This window comes from Diospyros lotus, chromosome 7 (assembly GCF_014633365.1).
Source record: "Diospyros lotus cultivar Yz01 chromosome 7, ASM1463336v1, whole genome shotgun sequence".
Classification (NCBI taxonomy): domain Eukaryota; kingdom Viridiplantae; phylum Streptophyta; class Magnoliopsida; order Ericales; family Ebenaceae; genus Diospyros; species Diospyros lotus.
The window spans coordinates 356,367-370,807 of record NC_068344.1 but is presented as its reverse complement, the minus strand read 5'-3'; the positions used below and the strand labels follow the sequence as shown (position 1 = coordinate 370,807).

The 14,441-nt window shown below is 38.7% G+C and overlaps 2 protein-coding genes across 2 annotated transcripts in view; one reads left to right on the top strand and one right to left on the bottom strand.

Moving 5' to 3' along the window:
- Positions 1-10,240, top strand: part of LOC127806728 (uncharacterized) — a 34,391-nt gene extending 24,151 nt beyond the window's left edge. Inside the window, exons 11-12 of the mRNA XM_052344200.1 lie at positions 8,049-8,097; positions 9,793-10,240. The gene's annotated coding sequence lies outside the window, so the exon portion shown is untranslated. The remainder of the gene's footprint in view (positions 1-8,048; positions 8,098-9,792) is intronic.
- Positions 10,241-10,730: 490 nt separating this feature from the next.
- Positions 10,731-14,375, bottom strand: LOC127806730 (blue copper protein 1a-like). Its single transcript, XM_052344202.1, has 2 exons — positions 11,521-14,375; positions 10,731-11,426 (listed from the first exon to the last, which is right to left on the bottom strand). Exons 1-2 carry the CDS (start codon positions 11,711-11,713, stop codon positions 11,098-11,100), a joined length of 522 nt encoding a protein of 173 aa, XP_052200162.1. The 5' UTR covers positions 11,714-14,375; the 3' UTR covers positions 10,731-11,097.
- Between the last annotated feature and the right edge of the window lie 66 nt (positions 14,376-14,441).

The following is a 14,441-nucleotide window of genomic DNA, read 5'->3' as shown; positions in this document are numbered from 1 at the left end:
CTTCTTTATAATTTTTTAGATTTTCTTCATTGTTGCACTAATATACAGCCTTATAACAAGTTTTCTTATTTTTTATTTTCAATTGTACCTCTTCATTCCACCACCAAGACTCCTTAAGGTTAGGGGCTCTACCATTTGTCTCTCCAAGGACTACCTTTGTCGTACTTCTCAAGGCATTAGTCATTTCTCTCCACATTTGGTTTGTATGTCCTTCTCCATTCTATTCCCTTCTACCCCTTAATTTTTCTTTGAAGATTAGTTGTTTCTTCCCTTTTAAATCCCATCACTTGATTCTTGAATTTTGTTTTATGTGATTTTTTCTCTTCCAATTTCTTACTTGGACGTCAAGTACTAAAAGTGTATGTTGAGTAGTCAAAGAGTCTCCCGGTTTCACCTTACAATCCCTACAACATAACTGATCCTCTAGAATTCAGTCTATTACTGATAATATTTCCCAACAATAGATACATATTTTTTCTTGATAAATCCAATAAAAACTATACCCCATGGAATGATCAGCAAGTGTATCTTTGGTTGGTAAGATTGCCAGCTCTACAGCAGGACTAGGGGCGGAGCTAGGATTTTGATTCAATGGGGGTGAACTTAAATACAAAAGATATAATTTTAAAAATAAAATGATAATGATAATATTAAAATGTAATTTTTTTTTAATATTGTTCCTTACGACTTTTCATACTATAAATTGCAATTGTTCAAGAAAGTTATTTTGATTATTTGAATCTTTAGACTCGTTATGACTATGAAATGATAGTCCTTGTTGTAGAAGAAGTCGAATACAATCAATTGATGCATTTAGACGAATTCGATAGTCACACTGTGTTTGTTCTAACTGCCTGAAGAAAATTGTCTCAATATTTTGCTCTTGATTCATTAAGACCTCACAATTGTTTCGAGCTTGATTGTGTGCACTATCACTGTTGTTAGAATCTTACGATTCACGATTCGAATCGTACGATTCGACTCGATTCATATAGAAATCGAGTCAAATCTATAGGGTGAATCTAAAATCTCTTAGAATCGTACGATTCACAATTCAAATTGTACAATTCGACTCGATTCATATAGAAATCGAGTCGAATTTATAAGGTGAATCGAAAATCCCTTAAAATCAACTATGAATCGACCATGAATCGCATGAATAGCACGATTCGTCTGATTCATCCAATTCGTGCGACTTCGTTTGTATGTGCGCTTTAATCAAATATTCGTTCGATTTGGCTATCTTTGAAAACAAAGAAGATGATGAAGATGATTGATAACTAGTGAAGATCATGGACAATAGAGTTTATTAGTAACCTTATAGTTGTAGGTTTTTTTTTTTTTTTTTCTAACTTGTTATTTTGAAAGTGGTTTGATTTGGTGCAATTTGAATTTAAAGGCAACATGAATATACTTTTGTCTTTTGGTATAATTTTAAACTTAGCAAATATATTTAGAAGTTTATTTATCTATTTATATTTAAAAGAATATATCGTGGTGGGCACATTATTTATTTTCTATAGATATATATTATTTATAGTTAAAATTGAGGATGTGTATCGAATCTTACGATTCAATTCGATTTTCGATTCACGATTTATAAAATAAGAATTTCGATTCTCAATTCAAATCTCGATTTAACAACTATGTGCACTATTGACATCTCTAACATGAACTTGAAGTCTTATCTTTTTTTTTTTTAAATTATTGAACTTTTTTTTCACAAAAGAATCGCCACCTTTTTTTTCCCCATTATTTGTTTTAAAGTATAAGCAAAATGTGACATCTTTGCTTATATTATATTCTAACCAATTACCAAATTTATTGAACCAAATTAGAATGAATCGTCTTGATTTCGAGGTTGACACAAATCTCTTTGCAAGTAGGCTCTTCTAATTTGATTTCGAAAATTAACATTGTAATCCAGTATTGGAGTTCTTAGCTCGAGATCCATAGAAAGTTGTGCAACATCAATTTACTCAATACTTGCTTTGTTAACTTGTTCATTTTCTTCAATATAAATTTTCTCCATACTTACTTTCTTTGCTTCACAATTTTCTTCAATTACTTTGCTTTCTTTGCATCATCATTGTAAAAAAATAAAATTATGAGCAAATTGTAAAAAAATACTATGATGTTTACTATTGGGCCATTATATACTTGCTTTTTTTTTATTTCTAGTAGTAAACTATAATATAACTTTTTTTTTATTTCTAGTAGTAAACCATTGTAAAAAATAAAACTAGAAAAAAAAAATCTGGCCCAAAGGGGCAACTGCCCTCGCTGGGCCTCACGTGGCTCCACCCTTAAGCAGGATCCTAATTTTGTGAGTTGAAAATCAGTTTGACAAATGGGAAGATGGTGGCTCGTGATGGCCTATTGCTCAGAGTGCATGGTGATTTGGATTGCAGGTGTAGGTGATGTGTCTTTCTTAGGACTGGTTTTGCAAATTCAAGATTAGGTTGTGTACAGCTACTTGTTGAGTGCAAGAAGTGGATGGGAAGGTGTCACTTAAGGTAAAATTGTTATCAAGAGGCCCATGAATTGGGCCTTCTGATAGTGATAGTTTAGGCTTGGTGTACCAGCTTGCCATACTGCTAATATTGTTTTTTCCACTTTTCTTGGGGGAAGGGTTGGAATTGATTTCTCAGGCAAAAGACTTGGCTAGTATGGTCTGATTGGAATAATGACATCAAGCAAAAGTGTGTGATGTGGTAATTGGATTGGTCTTTACCTGTTGGTTTGCAGTCTAAGTTCAGATGGAGGGAGGGAAGTTCTGTAGGTGCGTTCAGAAGGAAGATGGAAATGCATGGGGTGAAGGGATAAGTTAGTATTCCCCACTTACTAGGGAAAGTTTTGATGGGAATGTAAAATGGTGGTTAGGCAAGGTTAAGTGAGAGTGGGGGGATTTTTCCATTTGGGACTGTGTAGTAGTCAAGTTAGTTTAGGATATTCTTAGGTGTTGGCTTGGAGTCTTATTTTTCTTTTTCTTGGGGTGGGGGCAGTGTTAGTAGGTTTAAGTTAGGTGTGAGAAAGTAATTATGAGGAATATGAGGAAAACCTAAGAGACTAGTCTCTTTTAGCTTGTTATTTATAATAAGTATAATGGGCCTTAAACCTATGAGATTTATCTAATTACAAAAATAAAACACACATATAATAACTATAATATATACTAATAATTCTAATACTCCCCCTCAAGTATATCATATGCACCAAGCTTGTTACAAATATATTTCACTTGAACACCCTTTAAAGATTTGGTGAAGATATCTGCAAGTTGGTCATTGGAGTTAACAACTCTGTAACAATAACACCTTCAACCAGCTTTTCTCTAACAAAGTGACAGTCGATTTCAATATGCTTAATCCGCTCATGGAACACTGGATTAGAAGCAATGTGTAAGGCAACTTAATTATCACAAATAAGCTTCATAGCAGACACTTCACAAAACTTGAGTTCTTGCAGAAGTTGTTTAAGTCAGATGAGCTCACAAGTTGCATTAGTCATAGCCCGATACTCTGTCTCTGCACTAGATTTGGCTACTACATTTTGTTTCTTACTTTTTCAAGAAACCAGATTTTCCTCCCACAAGAACACAATACCCAGAAGTTGATCGACGATCAGAAGGAGATCCTGCCCAATCTGCATCTGCATAACAACAAATATCTGTGTGTCCCTTATCCTCATAAAGTAGCCCTTTACTTGGCGCTCTTTTGATATTTTTCAAAATCCAGATAACAGCATCCCAGTGAGAATCACATGGAGAACTAAGGAACTGGCTAACTACACTCACAGCAAAAAAAATGTCAGGACGAGTGACTGTGAGATAGTTAAACTTGCCTACTAGTCTCTACCTTCTAGGGTCTGGATAAAGCTCCCCCTGTCTCGGCAAAAGTCGGATATTCGAATCCATTGGGGTGTCAACTGGTTTGCAATTCACCATACTAGTTTCTTCTAAGATGTCAAGTGCATACTTCCTCTAAGAAATTGAGATACCATCTCCTGATTGAGCAACTTCAATACCCAAGAAATACCAAAGTCGGCCTAGGTCTTTGGTCTAAAAGTATTGATGTAGATGTTCCTTCAGCTTCTGTATTCTAACTTGATCATTCCCCGTGATAACAATGTCATCTACATAAACAACAAGGTAGATACATAAGGAAGCAGAATGGTGATAGAAAACTGAATGATCAGCCTCACTTTGAGTAAGACCAAAGGCTTGAACGACAGTGCTAAACCTACCAAACCACGCCCGTGGAGATTGTTTCAGACCGTAGAGAGACTTTTTGAGTTTGCAGACTACATTGGACTCCCCCTGAGCAACAAAACTAGGTGGTTGCTCCATATATATCTCTTCTTGCAAATCACCATGAAGAAATGCATTTTTAATATCAAGCTGATAGAGTGGCCAATGATGCGTAGCTGCCAGAGAGAGAAAGAGGCAAACAAAGGCCATGTTTGTAACAAGAAAGAAGGTATCACTGTAATCCAGCCCATAGATCTGTGTAAAGCCTTTGGCAACCAAACGGGCCTTAAGACGTTCCACCTGGCCATCATGACCCACTTTGGGAGTGAATACCCAACGGCAATTAACGGAAGTCTTTCCTGGTGGTAAAGACACCAAATCCCAAGTATCATTTGAATGTAAGGCGTCAATCTCATCTAACATAGCTTGACACCAACCAGGATGGGATAGAGCTTCACCTGTGGTTTTAGGAATGGAAACGGAGGAAAGGCTCGAAACAAATGCACTATAAGAAGGAGATAGACGGTCATAGCATAAAAAGTTATAAATATGATGGGGATTACGAGTAGACCATGTACCTTTGCGAAGAGCAACAGGGAGATTGTTGAGCTCAGGATCTGGGGCAAGAGGGACCACAGACGGAGAGAGCGGGTCAAGAGAATCCTAGGCTGGAGGAATGCTGGCGCCGGTAGCGAGATGAGGACGACGGTGATATGTAAGAAGTGGAGGAGCCATGGTAGGTGGACCAGAAAACAGTAGGGTAGACGCCATAGAGGAGACAGATGGACCCGAGGAGGACAACGGAAGAAAAGAAAAAGGAACAGGCAAAACGTGGTGAAGACTTTGTGAATCAGGCTAAGCAACCGAAAAAAAAGACTGATGTTCAAAGAATGTGACATCAACAGACAAAAAATAGCGATGCAGCTCAGGAGAGTAACACTTATAGCCTTTTTGCAACCGGGAATAGCCGAGGAAGATACACTTGAGAGATTTGGCAGCAAGCTTATCTTGTCTAGGTGAAAAAGAATGCATAAAACAAATACATCCAAAAACACGAAGAGGAACAGAATAAAGTGGCTGTGTAGGGAACAAAAGGGAATGAGGAATTTGCTTCTTTAACGCTGAAGATGGCATGTGATTGATTAGATAACATGCAGTTAGAACAGCATCGCCCTAAAATTTGGTGGGAAGATTGGCATGTAAAAGGAGCGTCCGTGTAGTCTCAATAAGATGGCGATTCTTACACTCAGCAACCCCATTTTGTTGAGGTGTGTAGGGACAGGAAGATTGATGCAGAATGCCATTAGTAGTCATAAAGGTAGTAAATGGAGAAGAAAAATACTCAGGGGCATTATCACTACGGAAGGCACGGATAGAAACTCCAAATTGTGTTTTTATTTCAATAGTAAATGTCTGAAAAATAGAAAATAACTCGGACTAACTCTTCATAAGAAATAACCAAGTGCAATGGGAAAAGTCATCAATGAAAGTAACAAAATATGAAAAATCAAGAGTAGAATTGATGCGACTGGGCCCTCATACATCAAAGTGCACAAGGGAAAAGGGAGCCTCAGCCCTATTATTGACTCGACGAGAAAAAGAATAACGAGCGTGTTTACCATGCTGACACGACTCACAATTAAACATGGACAATGACGACAAACTAAGAACTAATTTCTTCAGTTTGGAGAGGCTGGGATGATCGAGACGATAGTGGAGAAGATCTAGGGAAGCGGCACTGGTGCAAGCTACCGGTGAACTAGGCACAGCAAGATGATAGTGACCTTGTGACTCACGCTCGATGCCAATCGTCCGTCCCGTACCCTAGTCCTGAACACAAACAGAGGTAGGAGTAAAGATAACAGAACAGTTAAGGGTTTTGGTAACTTGGCTCATTGAAATCAAATTAAAAGGACTATCAGGAACATATAAAACATAATTTAATGAGAAAGACGAGATGGGTGTGATTTGACCGATTCCTTTAACTGTAGTTTTGGTGCCATCAGCCAGGGTAACAGTAGGTAAGGTATCAGAATAGGTAAGTGAGGAGAAAAGAAGTTCATTACCACACATATGGTCAGTGGCGCCAGAATCTATAATCCAAGGACTAATAGATGAGCCTTGAGCAATACAAGCAACGGGATTACCAGGATGAGACGGCTGGGTAGCCTGAAACTTCAAGAAGGCATCATACTCAGCTATAGACATAGGTACCAATTGCAAACCTGGTGGAGATTGAGCAGGATTAGAATCGCTCTGAAATACATGAACTACACTGGTAGATGATACAGGTGGAGCAGCTGGCGGACCATGTTTCTTCCAACATTTGTCCTCAAGATGACCCAGTTTCTTACAAAAGGTACACTATGGACGTGAGCGATTATTATTCCGTCCTCTATTTCCTCCTACAGTTGAAGCCTGGGACACAAGGGCTGAAGATTCGGCTGGAGGAACAACATGAGAAGAATAGGACATACCATGTGCACCTGTCATATTCAACAACCTTTTGAAAGAGTCCTTCATGGTAGGGCTAGCGGAGCTGGTCAAGATTTGATGCTTGATGGTGTCAAACTCTGATTTCAAACCGGAGAGAGCAATAATCATAAAAAACTTCTCTCGTTGAGCAATGTGTTTGGTGCGGGTCGTAGTGAGAGGAAAAAGAGCATCAAATTCTTGCATGAGAGCTCGAACCTGCTCCAGATAATTTTCCATGGACGACTCCTGCTTAAGATTCTTGATATTAAAAACCACAGTGTACAAACGTTGGATGTCGTTTGTATAACACTCTTCAGCTTCCTTCCACACATCAACACAAGTTTCAAAGGGGCGAAAGAGCTGCATGATGGAAGGATCAATAGACTACCATAAGAGGCTACATAATTGGGCATCAACTTGTTCCCATCTAGCCCGATTCGCTACTAGCACACTTTTAGCCTTTGTGGTAAGATGATCTGCTTGGTCTTACCCTTTGAACCACATTTTAACAGAGGCTGTCCATGAGAGATAATTGGCCAACCCTATCAACTTGACAGTGGTAATATTGGTTGTCCCAAGATTGGAGACAGTAAAGGATTGAGAGGTGGCAAGGGCAACAGGTACCGAAGCGGGAATAGCACCGGTAGAAACGACGTCACTAAAATCAGACATGGCGAGGGTTTCGACACTGGAAGTGGCTTGAGGAGTTGCCAGCGATCAGATCTAGAGAAGCCGGAAAAAAGTGGCTGGTGGACGCGTTGGTGCGTGGAGATGGAGGCAGCAATCTGCGGAGGCGCGTGGGTGGTTCGGCGGCGGCGAGTCTTCGGCAGTCGGTCGATCTAGGGGTGGCAAACTTGATGGTGGTGGCAGTGTTATCCAATGATGGCCGGACAGTGGAGTTTTGGTATTGGGCAGTGATGGTAGGGTTTGACGGCTAGGGTTTCTAAATGCTGGGAAAAAAATACACAGCGGAATTAGGGTTTTTTTTCCTCACTGGTGGCTCTGATACCATGTGAGAAAATAATTATGAGGAAAAACCTAAGAGACTAGTCTCTCTTAACTTGTTATTTATAATAAGTATAATGGGCCTTAAACTTATGAGCTTAATCTAATTACAAAAATAAAACACACATATAATATATACTAATAATTCTAACATTAGGGTTAGATTAAGGTCTCTTTCAGGAAGAAATAAAATCACAGGAATTTCAAGTTCCCATAGATGCATCTAACTGCAGTTTCTAGTCATAAATTTTGTACGTGATTGCTATATATCTTACATGCAACTTTCTTATTGATCCTGTGCCTTAATTTTGCTTCACAGATAAGAGGAAGGGCTCTTTATGATGGAAGTGTTGGTCTTTATCCTAGATGTAAGTTATTTCATCTCTCTCTCTCTCTCTCTCTATATATATATATATATATATTGTGTTTATTGGTTATTTATGATATTTTTGGGTATAGAAGTGGTAGGACACAATGAACTTTTACACAATAAGCAAACATTATTGAAAGTTTTTTGTATGTTTGTTTTTTAAATTTATCATTTGGTGCTTGATATGATTGAGAATTTTGGACATAAAATATGTTTTGTAGTCCATATACATGAGTGTTCAGTCTATCCTTGTGCTGTTCTAGGGGAATCAAGTTGAGCAAGTTGAGATGATTTGCCCTTGGATAAAACTTGTACAATAGAGGTGTGTTTGGGATCCAGTGACTCAATATCTGCCGTCTACCAAACTAGATTTCACTTAGAATTAGTCTGATAATCTGGTCCTAAACCCAATTATATAGTTGAAGAGTGGGCGATTCTCTAGTTTTGGGGGATAAATGGCCATCCCTCAACTTATGCCACTTCTTTCTGGTGATAAGCATGGGGGTGTTAACTGGAAGGTTATTATGGAGATTAAGGCCTATTCAATTCTTCAAAGAAGAGGAGAAGGTTTTCTTCTACTTTTTTTCTCTCTGTTTTTCTTTTTTGTTTTTTTTTTCCTTTTTGGGGTTGGAGGGAGGGGGGGCATGGAGCTTGAAAGTACTCCACTGGCAATTTTTGTTGGCAACAGTTTACTGGTTTAGTATCACAAGGATGACAAGAATATTGAGTAGTCTCAAAAATTTTAGTTGGCACCTTTATGTACAAGTTGTGTGACCTTCCATCTAGACTGTATTGGGATAATACTATTCTGACCCCACATAATGAAATTAAGGCTTGTGATTGTTGGTGTTGTTGGAATGGACGTTTTTTATCTCTCTGCTGTGTGCCATTTCAGCGTTATATTATAGTTTGAAATCTATGTCAAGGGTTCAATGCCTATCAATTGCTTCTTTTTTTTTATAATATATTTATCCATTATTGCTGCTGCATTATTTCTGCCAAAAGTGCATTGAGTTTTCTGCTTTCTACTTGGCTTTACTCCATATCTGGAAGTAACTGGTATAAATTACCATTTTCAATACATGCTGTCTGCCTGTGCACGTCAGTGTTAATTCTGTGTGCTAGTCTTGACAGTTCACCCTTAAGTTGTTAATTATGTTGTGTAGAGGATTGGGATCGATGTGATCCCCCCATTCCCAGTTCCCAGTTTTGGAAGACTAGCTATGCTACTATGCACTCTGCTTGTTTGTTGCCTGGCAATCAAACAGTTCATAGACCATGTGTTGATATGGTTGGTTTGCATTATGTTTTGTTGACTGGTTTGCTCTAGCTGGAGGAGGTTTCCTCAACATCACCCCCACCCCTCACCCCAACTCTCTCTGCGTCTCTCCTGACACCTCTGCACTATGTTTGTGGAAATTCTGCGAGCTTAGTTGTCTGTCCGATGTCATGTTAGTTGCTTAGTTTTAACCATGGGCTCTTGAACATTTGATGGTTACATTGTTAGATGTCTGCTCTCTGCTGACCTATCACCTTCGTTCTGACAAGGAACATGCTGAAAGGTTTCAAGCCAATTGGCTGGCTCTGTAGAAAAGTAGATTTTCAGGCTCCTTTTTCTTCAGTTGGTGATGGTAAAATTTTTGATGTATTTATCATTTCTAGTCCTGTGCTTAAGAGTCCACATGTTGCGCAGATGGAAGGTGCTGATGTTGTCTGATGACTTTCCCTTGGCGTGGTAATTGATGATGCGCTCCCCCCATGGAGCTATATAGCTTTTTGATGCTTGTAAAGTTCATTTTAGTAGTTATGGACTGACTAGCTCACATACCAGCTATGTAAGTGAAATTTTGGTCTCCTTGATCATCTCGCCCACCAGCCTTATCGGTCTATATCATCACAGTTTGAGGTGGTGAGGAAACCATGTGTGTGTGAATGCAGAGGAGACTATATTATCTGCTTTACAATATCTGGTGAATTCTGTGGCTAAGGTAGCTGTAGGGTTTGACTGGTGCTTTATGTGAAACATTATTACTTACTTTTAACATGAACAGTTATGGCTAAGATGGGGAGGTAGGTTTTGCCTGCAGACTTTTTTTGTTACTGCATCAAATAGCAGTTTGCCCGAACAGGGGGGTGAGACATGAGAAAACTTGCCTGTAAAGTACCAGTAGGATTTACCCTCTTAAAATATAATACGTTCAATTTGAAATTTCTTGAATTTTTGAAGAATTATTCCATCATCTTGAAGAAATGAGTTGATTTAATGCCATTTTCCTTTTTAAGAAATCTGTAATCTGTCCATAAACGTAACATAACATATTAAAAGATAAATTTTAGCTTAAAGACCATCGATTGGTTGATAGTTCAAAGAATTATAATTAATTAACACTAATCATCCTAAATTTAATTAAGTTTTGAGTATAATGGTAAAATTGCTAAAGAAAGCAGTCTCTCTTATTGTAAAACTAGATTTAGAACTAATACATCAACTGAAGAACAAGGTAATAGAGTACTTACATATATATATATATATATAATAACCAACAACTGACTTCCTCTTCCAACCAACAAACTAACTAACTAAAACTACTCTGCCTCAATGGATCAATTATAAAGATTTAAGGTATCAATTAAGTAATAATGGCATTGTTACTAAACAAGTAAATAAATATAGCTAAGCTGGTAGGAGCCTAAAAATTTATAGTTTCAAACGCAACCTTTCGAATGAATAAACGCTACAATGGCAAACAACACCACATGTATGGTGTTTTTTATTCGTTTTCAAAGTTAAAATATGGGTTCATCCCAAAAGTGCAAAGCGTACATGAAGAGAAAAAAAAACGAAAGAAAATGGTGGAGTTGCAGTTCCCAGCAATTTTGACTCTCTCTCTTTCTCTCTCAAGAAGCTGGCGGCGGCCGAGTGTGGCTAACAATTACTTATTAGGAAAATATAATATCGTCTTATGATGACGATGATGATGATGATGATGATATATAATTAAGCGAGCAGTAGCAGCGCCGGGATGGTGGCAAGAAGGAAGACGACGAGTAGTTGAGAGGAGGCAGAAGTAAGCGTGCGGTGAGCAGAGTCGGACTGAGGGGCGGGTGCGGAAGCGGGTGTCTCGACGACGGTGATGACGAGCTTCTGGTTGTGGTCGGCGCAGTGGGTGGCAACGCCGCAGATGTACCATTTTCTGCCTGCAGTCAAGAGCTTGATTTCATCGTGCCCGGTGGCGAGGGATTCATTTAGAGGAGGCTTGATGCAGTCTTTGAAGGCCGTGGCGTTCACTTTGAACACGTTGTGATCTCCCTGCGTATACTTGAACACTGCAGCCACCCACCCAACACATACATTACATACACGCGCACACAGACACACACGCACCATATATAAAGCATGCAAGCGTGCGTGCGTACGTACCTAGTGAGTCCCCGACGTAGAAAGCTTTATCCTGGGCCCAGGCTGTGTAATTGAAGTCTATAGTCCAGCCGGCGGAGTCTCCCACCCAGTATTGCGTGGCCACCGTCACGCTTGGGCAAATGATTAGCAGAACCACTGCTGCTGCAAGGATCATGACCTGCAGCTTGTTGCTGCTACTGCTAGAGGAGGCCATATATAATTAATATATATGGATGGATTTGCTTCTCTAGCTTCTACTATACCGGATGGAATTGGATCGAGTGATGATACGAGAACGTAGATGAGGATGGTCTGCCTATTTATAGCAATTAGTAGAGCTGTTGGAAAAATATTAATCAATGGAAACCGGCCGGCTAGGGTCGGCATATATATATATATATATATGCCTACTACGTACCAGGTAGCATGAATTCTTTCTTGTTGTGCAGGTTGGTTGTGCACAACACACATGATATAATATAATTAAATGATGAGCTAGCTAGCTAGCTGCTTAGCCTTGGAATGAGTGAATATATATATATATATATAGTAGGTGCGAGCATATATAAATATGCTGCTGGGAATTGAAGTATTAGTTATAATCGATCCATCCATCATTAATCCGCCCGCCATTTATTGCATATACATGTAGAGAGAGAGAGAGTGGACGAATGATGGAGCCAAGCCAAAACACCAAGCACTAGTGCGTCGTTTTGCCCCTCCAACTCCCATTTCCAATTCTGGGGGGATTGGAGGGAGGACTTGATGATGAGCTGATCAAACTAGCCATTGTCAAATGGCTTGGCCATATATACCCAAGTTTCAGACACCTTCACATTGCTATATATGCAATGAAAAGGAGACGTTGGATACAAATACTTTTTACTTACTACTACTTCTCTAATATTGCAGATAGATGTACAACTTTATTTTTGTAGTTTGATGATATTAAGTATATATCATTATTTTTAATGTGTTTATTAATTTTATTTCGCAACTCTTAAAAAAGAAATTATGTAACTTCTTATATGACTTATTTTAGATATGCTTATATCTTCCTTCAAGATAAGCATATATTGGTCCTTACAAATAAGAAAAAATTACGTTTGTATCTTACAATACATTTTAAAAAATTTAACAAATAATTTAATAAAAATTTTGAAATACTTCGTAATTTTATCTTGACTATTCTATATCTTAATCTGAAAAATATTCCAAATTTATTTTGATACAAACTTATCTTATTTTAACAAATGTTACATAAGAAAAATATCTTCCACTCTTTTTTCATCCAATGCCATTGTTATTAGTTCTCTCCCAAACAAAGCTTCAACCCCATAAATATCCGATTTTTGATAAAACTTCATTATTTTGGGATTGAAAACTTTCTCAAGTCCCCCCCCCCCAAAAAAAAAACTCGACCTTTTTTATGATGTTACAAATTTAGAAGGTTTTAATTTTGTGGGCACATAATGGCTAGGCGGCAGCGGGCCTCAAATCGGCGAGATCCGCTAAATACGATCATCTCTTGCTGCCTAACATGCAGCAGCTAGCTGGTAACTTTGACACTAGAATTTGGGTTCATTGATCAGCCGGCAACTTGGGAGGGGAAGGGATGAGGAATGAGTCAGCAAGCCCTAGTGTAAGAAGCCAGCCTGCCTGCTGCCTGCACTTGTGTTCAATTTCTATCATTTGTGTTACATGGCCACAACTGCTGTGAAGTATGAAACTAATGGGAGCTTTGCGGATTCCTAATGGGCATCTCATCAGCCCTAGCTACTTCACCCACTACTACTGCAACCTTCTACCTGTCTTTGAATCAACAGGAACTCAAGGAAAATCCTGAATCCATCTTCAGCAGAGCAACTAGCAGGCATCAAAAGGGTCCCAGTGATCACACACCCGAGTCTTGAAATGAAAGTGGTGGATTCCAGTGACAGTACACAGCCTTGTTGCTGACCCACCCCGCAGTGGTTGTCCCTTAGAAATGGCATTGAATGTTCTATAAAAAATTATGTGCATGGCGGCGAGCCGTGAAAATTCACTGGCTGTTCCTGTGAATGTTTTATTTTTGTGTACAAATTCAATCTTGACAGAGTGAGTCTCTGTCACTGTTGTCTCTGTAATGTTTAATGCAAAATTTTGGTTTGCTTTAAGATAGTGAGATTTGAAGTCAATACTAATTGAAGTTTGTAATTCCAAATATTTATATTTCGGAAAATAGATACTATTCTAGACAGTATCCTAGATTGAAGTTTCCTTTGTGGATGCCTTGTTAAAGTTTTTGGTCATTTTCAATCTAGAAAAGATTCTGCATTATACATACTTTTACATTAAAGGGCTATTATAATTCTTTTGTACAACTATTTATTGATTGCGCCAGTCTTTGTCTTGCTCTTGTTCTGTTCTACAAAACCAAAAAGGTTATCAGAATGAACCCTTCTTCTTCTTCTTCTTCTTCTTCAATCAATAGGAACAGAATTAGGATTAAAGCCCATTCCATTAGCGTTGAAATTGACAAATAAATTTGGGAAGTGAGAAGGTCGACCACCGATCCAACCCAACTTTACATCGCCCCATCTCCTTTCACATTCAATTTACCAACCCCACCACTGATTGCTATGATTTCCTACTCGGCTCCCTACTTACATGGCATGGCAAATTGTTGTATGATTTCTTGCACCTGACCAAACCCTAAACCCCACGGCAAGCAAGCATATAACATTCCCAGAGAGAATTACTACCGACTTGCGTATCATATGTTACATCAATAGCTTGTACCGTACCGTAGCAGATCCAATCCAACCCAATCCATCTTCGGCTGGACGTATACGAATAAACTATCCTTCCCTGGGGACATTCGGCAGCCGCCCCATCACAAATGCAGAGAGATCCACTACCACTAGGGTTGCATTAGCTGTTTCTGCAGTCTAACGATACTA

Bases quoted from the DNA above. Each gene is read 5' to 3' on its own strand.
- LOC127806730 (XM_052344202.1), bottom strand. From the start codon at position 11,713: ATGGCCTCCTCTAGCAGTAGCAGCAACAAGCTGCAGGTCATGATCCTT. The intron at 11,427-11,520 runs GTACGTACGCAC...GGGTGGCTGCAG, and splicing joins CTACGTCGGGGACTCACTAG to TGTTCAAGTATACGCAGGGA.